The 8,195-nt window shown below is 38.0% G+C and overlaps 1 protein-coding gene across 2 annotated transcripts in view; it reads right to left on the minus strand.

Annotated features, from left to right (window-relative positions):
- Positions 1-7,747: 7,747 nt before the first annotated feature.
- FAM98B (family with sequence similarity 98 member B) overlaps positions 7,748-8,195 on the minus strand; it is a 26,148-nt gene continuing 25,700 nt past the window's right edge. For both annotated transcript variants that reach the window (XM_019551802.1, XM_019551804.1), the window contains one exon: positions 7,748-8,195. This exon is cut by the window's right edge and continues 130 nt beyond it. In XM_019551802.1, the coding sequence (XP_019407347.1) occupies positions 8,020-8,195 (176 nt within the window). In that variant the 3' untranslated portion in view covers positions 7,748-8,019.

Below are 8,195 nucleotides of genomic sequence, written 5' to 3' on the forward strand. Positions count from 1 at the left end.
GTGAAGTAGCGCCTCCTGATATCTAACCTAAACCTACCCTCTGCCAGCTTGTGACCGTTATTCCTGGTCACTCCCAGCGGTGCTCGGGAGTGATAGTGACTCCCCCAGTGCCTGCTGATCCTCCCTGACTAGTTTATGTCAGGGTGTTATTTACCCTACTGGCTACAGCATCACACCACTGGCTCATATTCATACTGTGGTCTATTGTTACCCCCAGGTCCCTTTCATTCAAGGTGCTAATCAGTTTGGTGCCACCGAGCCTGTAGGTGTGTTGAGGGTTGCTCATCCTTACATTACTCAACGTTTAACTTCATCAGGTTCCGATCCGTCCAACTTGCTAGCCTGTCTAGATCTGCCTTTATCTTCAAGCGTGACCATGGTTCCCCATAACTTGGTGTCAGCCATGAACTTGGCCAGTGAGCTCTTTGCCCCCACATCCAAATCATTAATAAAGATGTTGTAAAGTACTGGCCCAAGCTCCAACCCTTCCTTGCCAGGATGACACACATCTGTTCACTAGGACTCTCTGGTTCCTATCCTGCAATCAGTTTTTCACCCACCTGACTGTCTGAGTGTGTGTTAGTCACTGTACGTGTGTTAGTCACTTGTTTCAACATATATCTTGGCTCTGAGGAATTAATATCTTCAGAGCCTACCAAAATCACTGCCTACTAAAACTCATTCCATTTACACCATTTTCACATGTTCACTGCAGTTGTGCACTTTTCCAACAGTGCTACAGCTGTCTGCAGTTAACATCTCCATCTAGCTCTCAGGGCCCTGCTACAACTAACCTTTTGTACAAACTTGTATTCTTCTCAGATGCTGGTTGGGACCATCTGTCTCAGATTCTTACTGGGATCATGTTGCCTCTCCAAACCAGAAGGTTGGCTTTTCATGCCATTTTGGGTCAGATTTTCAAAGCATTCTGTTAATCTGTATGTCTAGACATTCTTCTGGGGACTCATCAAGTTCCAGCAGGAATCGGTGTCAAATCCTTTTACTTGATTGGAAACAAGATCAAGTTCTAGCAACATGAAGTTCTGAAACTGTATGTCTAAGTACTTTTGCACAGGTGCGAAGATGCCTATTTTTGTTCAACTGTTTTTGACTATAGTCCCTGGGTGCCTGTCAGACTGCAACATCTTATGGAAGAGGGCTCCCTACTTTGTGCCCTTTTAAATGAGAAGCTTGAATCACTGAACTACATACCTTCTTTCACTATCTTTTAGAGGTAGTGCAGCAACTACTGCATCTGTGGGAGGATCTACTTGAGATTTCCTAACATAAAAGCATAACTGTCATTTATATGCAGGTGCTTTTATACTACTCTCAGGGCCTCAGTTTAAAGCAATTTCAGACTAGGTAAATGTCTGAAGTTTCAGATGGCCTAATTAAGCTGAGGTTTTGATTAAGATCAGATGAGACCAAAAATAGTTTGCAACCTGACAATGCAAAATTCAATTAGATAGACTCCTCTTAGGCTGAGGCACAGCATAAAAAAAAGCATCATGCTGGACATCCAGGCTTCCTCAGTCCCAAAATCTCACACCCATCCTTTGGCTCCCAGTCCTGTAATCTCTGATATTACGTATGGGTTTTAATCTGAGACAACGTCAGCATTCCAACAATATGATAATTGGAAAGTCACTTAGGAATCCGAGTGACAAATCAGGATTTCACTGCACTGGACACTGACAAACAATGCACTGATTTGCTTGGATGAGGCAATACCAGGCAAAAGAACTCCTCCCTAGATTGATGCACTCCCCACTAGCCACTGGATTGGAAGCAGTTGCACTCTGCATGCAGAGCTCATCAACCTGCATGTAGCACCACACTAACAGCTGTAAGGCTTCCAGTATATCTGCATAGAGCTGCCTGCAAAATGGCTATAACCCTTACAGTTTCTTCTCTTCTCCCCTTTTAGCTCAGTATTTCTTAATTTCCCTTCTCAGCTGCTAGCAGTTTAAATGTCATTTTACCACACCTGAAGTTACAGCTATATAAAGTGTCAAGAGGAAATTCCTACTTTGCATGTAAATAGTCCATAGCTGCAGGTGCTACGCTGAATTAAACCCAGTCTATTCTTAAGGCAACAAAGTGTACATATTGTTAAGAAACAACTAAAACAGTGTTGCAAATTGGCACATTAAACTCCAACCATCGGAGGCCAGTTTCAGGATTGTGTTTGTATGCCAAGATTGTATGAAACTGATGAGTCTCTTACAGTTTGGCTTCACTGAACAGGGATGTTATCAAATGTAATTCAACTGAACATCAGAAACTTGTGTTAAAGAGATGCGTGCGCTACATTTGCTTAAAGCTCTTTCATAAATTATTTTACAAGAGTACATAGCTGTGGGAGATTGAGTCTTAGCTAATGAATGCAATTGTATGTATACTTTATGTTCCAGCATATAGCAGAAATGTGTTTATCCCAAAGCAATTCAACTGTTAAGTGTATGCACCCTTAAGAAAAAGTTGTTTGATCACACTTGCAAATTTGCTTTGACTTCTCTCTGATAGGGTTTTTTTTTTCCCTTTAGGAATCTGGCTCCCCTCTTTAAAGAAATCCATGCATTGATTCAAGGCTAAAATTTGGATTCCAATAAACATTTGTTTTTATAAAAACTAATATGTACAGAAGTATATATTTTAAATTAAGATTTTGAGCCTAACTACTTTTAACTTACGACTCAAAATTAGAAAGTTATAGTAACTTCTTATAGCCATAGTAGATGCAAACCCATTTTTCCTCAGTTCTTGCAGTCTATTTGAATGACTGGCAGGGACTTATTTGCAGGAGACCTTCATAGGGAAGGCTATAACCCTTTCACATTTGCTGAAATAAGCCACTGCAAAAGTCACCTGAAATCTGGAGAAGTTCATAGCATTAAAAGTACTTTCAGGCACTACATCTGCTCCTTTAGGCCCCTACTAATTCTTGCAGCATTAGTCATATTTTCTTATGTTTGAGGCTCCCCTCAGCTGCATGAACAAAATTGTGCGAACAGTGGAAACTGACTGCACAGGGAAAGCATTGCAACTGACTACAAGAATGTTGTGGAAAGCTCAAAGTGAATAAACTGAAAAAAAAAAAAAAACGACTTTCTGTGTTTTTCAGTTTCAGCTACCTTAGAGTGAGTCTAGACAAGGGAAAACAGGTGGGGTTTTAAAAACATGTAGCTGACATTTTAAATTAAAATGAGCTACTAACATGTTTTAAACAGCAGTTAAGCCCTTTAAAATATATTAGTTGTCATGGCTATCAACTAAAATGTACACCGCTTTTCCTAGTCTAAGACAAGGCCATAGTTGTTGCATGCCCCCAAAAATAAAACTTTCAAAGTGTGATTTAAATTTTTTTAGTGGATGTTGTTCTTTTAAAGACAATACTGTTTGTGTGTAGATTCAAATTCTAATCTTTTGAAGTTACTTGTTGACTGATTAATACTTGTAGAGGAATAAAGTAGACTAATGCATATATAATGGTTTTCCTAACATGGAACATTCAGAAGCTGTTGCTTATAATTTGTATGCATCTTTTGAACACAAAAAAATTCTACAAATTACACCTAAAGATGTTAAGAGACAACTTACTGGAAAAAAAAATGTACAGACTGTAAAGTTTATATCAACAAGTGCAAGTTTTCTGTTTAAATATTTATATTATAAAGTAATTACAAACTACAGATTTTAATGCCTCATGATTAAAACTCTCCCTGACTTGTAACTGCTCGAAAACATGTTAACATTGGACATCCTTAAAATGTGTTCGGTTGTTCACAATCAGCTCTGAAATAAATATTACCAAATGGAAAATTATGCACTTTTAGGCATCTCTCATTACCGTTATTTTCTTTCAGCCTAGCATCTGTCATTCTTAAAGGACTAAACTATCTGAACATTTTTACATCTTTATCGTTTAAAAGCCTCACTTCTAAATATTAACTCTAGTGTAACATGACTTAAAAATTTGTTTTCAAAAGCTATCACTTCTTGCAACTTTGTACACGGCTTTGAAGTACTAAAGTTTGTCTTACTTTTTTTCCCAAAAATAAGACAAAATTCTATTGTACAAGTTACAAAAAAGCACCTATAGCATTGAAAAGGGGCATTCAGAAAATATGCACCTGACATTTAACAGTGTGATAGGACCCACCAGATTTCATATACTAACTAATATTCTGACATCTGCTAGGAGCTATTTTGTTTGGTACTTTATGAAGATGCATCATTGTGTCAGGCACAGAAAGTTTGAAAAAAGAACAATAAAATCAAAGTTGCGATCATGTATTTCCCTAAGAAAAGACTCAAGCCCAAGAGAAATCCAGAAGTCCATGACAGCAGTACTGGGGGGAGAATGCAGCTTCATCTGGTACAATTAAAAGTCCCCACAACTGAATTTAACAAAGAGAGTATTAGCATTAAGGATGAGCCACCATCCCAAAAGTAGTTGCTGCAGTCCACAAGATGCTGTTAATTGTTTTGTCATTCAACACTGAGACAGTCAAGAGTGGGCATTACACTTGATCACTGCATATCATCCTCAATATGTAAAACCTTAGGCATGAGAAATAATCAGAAAAAACACAGCTTGGCATTTCTCAAATATCTGAGGCAATTTCAAGCAAATCCAGAACAATTCATAGGTAGGATTGTAAATCAGTACAAGACACACCTTGATCCAGAGCCCAAGCAGAAGAGTGTGTAGCAAAAGCAAATAGTTTTCAGCTGCCAAGAAATTCAGGAAAGAGTATCACAGTTGGCAAAGTCATGGCTACATTTCTTTGGAATAGTGGAGGGATGCTCTGGACTATCTCAATAAGCAAGAATGTTAATGGGTACTGAACTGCTGTGCTTGGGAGAAACCATCAAAAATAAGCCTCTTGGAAAGTTGATGCAAAGCTGCATTATCCTGGAAAAGCATCAAACATCCCAGCTTGTAATAACCACAGAACAACTGACTTTGAACAGATCCCCATCTAGCCTTTTCATCAGATTTAGCTCCCTCAGCTTTTTACTTTTTTCCCCCCCACACTGAGGGAAGACCTTTGTATGAAGATTTTCAATAATGATTAAAAGCAGATTATAGCAGTGAAGGAGCTGCAGAACAAGGACTTCTACTAGACTGTCATAGCCAAGCTGCAGCTGTGTACAACCACAAGCACTAATATCACTGGGGACTATACTGACAAGTAGTTTAACAAACAGTTGAACATACCTGACTCTTGAATAAAATCTAGACAAGACAATTTAGTCATATCTGTGATGCAGCCACTTTAGGAAAGTCTCAGGAAACTGTTATTTAGTACTTTTAAAAAGTTAGAGGCTACCATACAGAATAGGACTCTTCACACTCCAAATGACAGAATTAAAATTTTTTTCTATTTTCCCCATCAACTCAACAGCAGTTCTTCCACACACTTGCAAATTACCAATGAGACACCATCCTGAGAGCAATGTACAAAAGTTGATCTAAACAACATACAAATCGTGCAAAAGAACTTTAAATACAATATTTTATTTATCAGTGTTCACACCTGCTAATAAAAGTGTTTTCTTAAGTCTTGGAAACCATTTTTGCCAAAATCTAAAGTCGAGTAAACAAAAACACAACATTCTGGGTGGATGTTCACTAAATGCAAGTCAACACAAAAACTGTTCACAGACACATGTACCAAAAGCTATATTTACTTACACCAGAAATTTTAAACACATTGTTCAGGACTGAAATATACAAAATATTTTGAGAACAGGTTTAAATCAAATCTACTTTTCAACAAATTTTATTGCATCTATAGAAAGTTAAAAGCATACATCCTGAGAACAGGGGACACAAAAAGTGATTTAATCTCTAAAGTGTAGCATTGTTCATTGTGTTCTAGTCTCCCAATTCTTCTGATTTTGGAAACTTTTGAGAAAGTTTCATTTAGCCAATTAAAAACAAACTTAGCAAATTTATTTTATTTTCAGTTCAATATAGATCTAGGCTACACGGCTGTACTAAAAAAAAAAAACTGACGGCATGATATTAGTTTATCAGACCAAATTAGTTTAAATGGTATGATTGTGGTGTTGGCACACAATTTAAAGCTGGCTTACATAAGCTTAGCTGTCAGTCCTGTTATGGTATGACTAAACAAATGAAAGGTGGGTTTAAAATCAATCAGTGTAAGAGTGTCCACTTATGTAATCACAATAACTGAATTAAATCTGTGACCTCAAACCTTTAAACTAGTGCAATGCTGGTGTTTAGATGAGCCCTGTGGTTTTCCTATTTGTGACTGCCACTCTTACTGGTTGGAGACAGGCTTTGGGGCACAGTTCAGATGTTATTTATGGCAGAAATAAAATACTTTCTTAGAGTGAACAGAAAGAACTTCAAGTTAGGGACTGCTATGTATGAAAAGACTGGTTCTTTCATTCCCATTCTTCTTCAATTCCTCTTCTAATAGCCAGTTCAGAGACCAGAATTCTCATTTTTTAAATGAATCCATCACCTCCTATAGTGCCAGGAATGAGGACAACAGGCAAAGCCATGCGCAGCCATGAGGAACTGAATGTTGCTCTCCACATTCCTCACCAGCTTCTCTCTCACGACTGCAGACTGTCAACGTTCCCTTTTTACACAAGCAGCATGTGCAGAACACCCAAGTTGCTGCATAGTGCCAGCAGCTGGGTGAAAATCAGGCCAGTTGAGGGCTGCAATAGATTAGGAGCAGCTGACTGTCCATCACTTTTCTCCTACCCTCAGGCTCCAGGGTTTTTTCCTCACACCAGCTGACCTCTTAAATGGAAGAAAATGAATGGAGTTTTCTTCAGCACCCATTTCTTAACTACTGATTCAACCATTTCTACCACTCAGATTATAAACAATATTCTTACATGGTCTATATCAGAAAACAGGGAAAGTCTAAGTTTAATTTAAATGAGAAGTTCAAGTTTTTTTTAAAGTGTTCACTATAACTTATCTTGTAAGTCCAAGACAGGCATTTGAGGGACAGACTCACTGATTTTGAATATAGCTTCAAAAGCAGAAGTATGCAACTGGCACTGGAGTCAAGGAAGCCACGCCTGTATCCCCAAATCCAGAATATACCCAAATATACCATGTTGGACACTCAGGAAGATAAGAGGGAAAGAACTAAACTGACAATCTGGTAGACTAAGAACAAAATACTGAAGCCCTTGTTACTCCAACATTACTTTTGCAGCTGTATGACCCATGAAAGTTCTCTGTTCCGTCTGTGGTCTGCAATTAGAAACATGTTTTTCATGGAATACCTGCTGTAAGTAAAATGAAAGTGATCTGCTACCAAGGTTTACCACAAATCTTTATTAACAAAGCTCTTGGCTCTGAAATATTTTAATGCATTTTTATAAGAATAGCCTAGATCTGTTTACTGTATGTAACATGGATGTGAAATTTTACCACCTAAATGTGAAATTCTGGAAGACTCAGAAACCTGTGGGAGTTTTTGTTTTAACTTCAAATATTCTAAAATGTTTAACTTCTGAAATTATGGTTCTTTCAGATGGAGGACCAAAACCACATGCAACTGAAACCAGTTTTGTACAGCATATTAAACCTTGTGCAGCCCAGGAAGCCAAAGTCCTTCTAAATCACTTCATGCATGATGGATGCAGACAATAGTTAGAGGCCCAAACATTAAGTAGTAACATTTTACAAAGAAAATGCATTGTTTCTGTTAATTTTTTATGAGATTTGTTATTTTTTTTAAAAAAAGCAAGCAAGATATTTAAAAATGTGTGTGCAGTGTGAAACAAGGGCTGCTTTACAGGTGTCACATTTTCATATTTTTTTTATATTATATATATATATAAAAAAAGTCATTCAGTTTAACAACAGGATGCAGTGACAAGATGAGGTGGTCTAATGCAGTGATTCGTTAATAAGAGGATTATACGTAATCTAACCTAAACAAAACCAAATTCCTGTTATCAGTAAACTACCACCCAGGTCCTGTCAGTTACATTAATGTTTCTGAAGTTTTAGTATCTTCTATATCCTCCTCCTCCTCCCCTTCCACCATATGGATCACCATAGCCACCTCTACCACCATAACCCCCCCTGCCACCATAGTCCCCCCTTCCCTGGAAGCCACCTCCGCCTCTACCACTGCCACTGAAACTACCACCACCTCTACCACCCCCTAGCACTGACATGC

The sequence above is a fragment of the Crocodylus porosus genome, unplaced genomic scaffold, assembly GCF_001723895.1.
Source record: "Crocodylus porosus isolate Cpor-Errol unplaced genomic scaffold, CroPor_comp1, whole genome shotgun sequence".
NCBI lineage: Eukaryota > Metazoa > Chordata > Crocodylia > Crocodylidae > Crocodylus > Crocodylus porosus.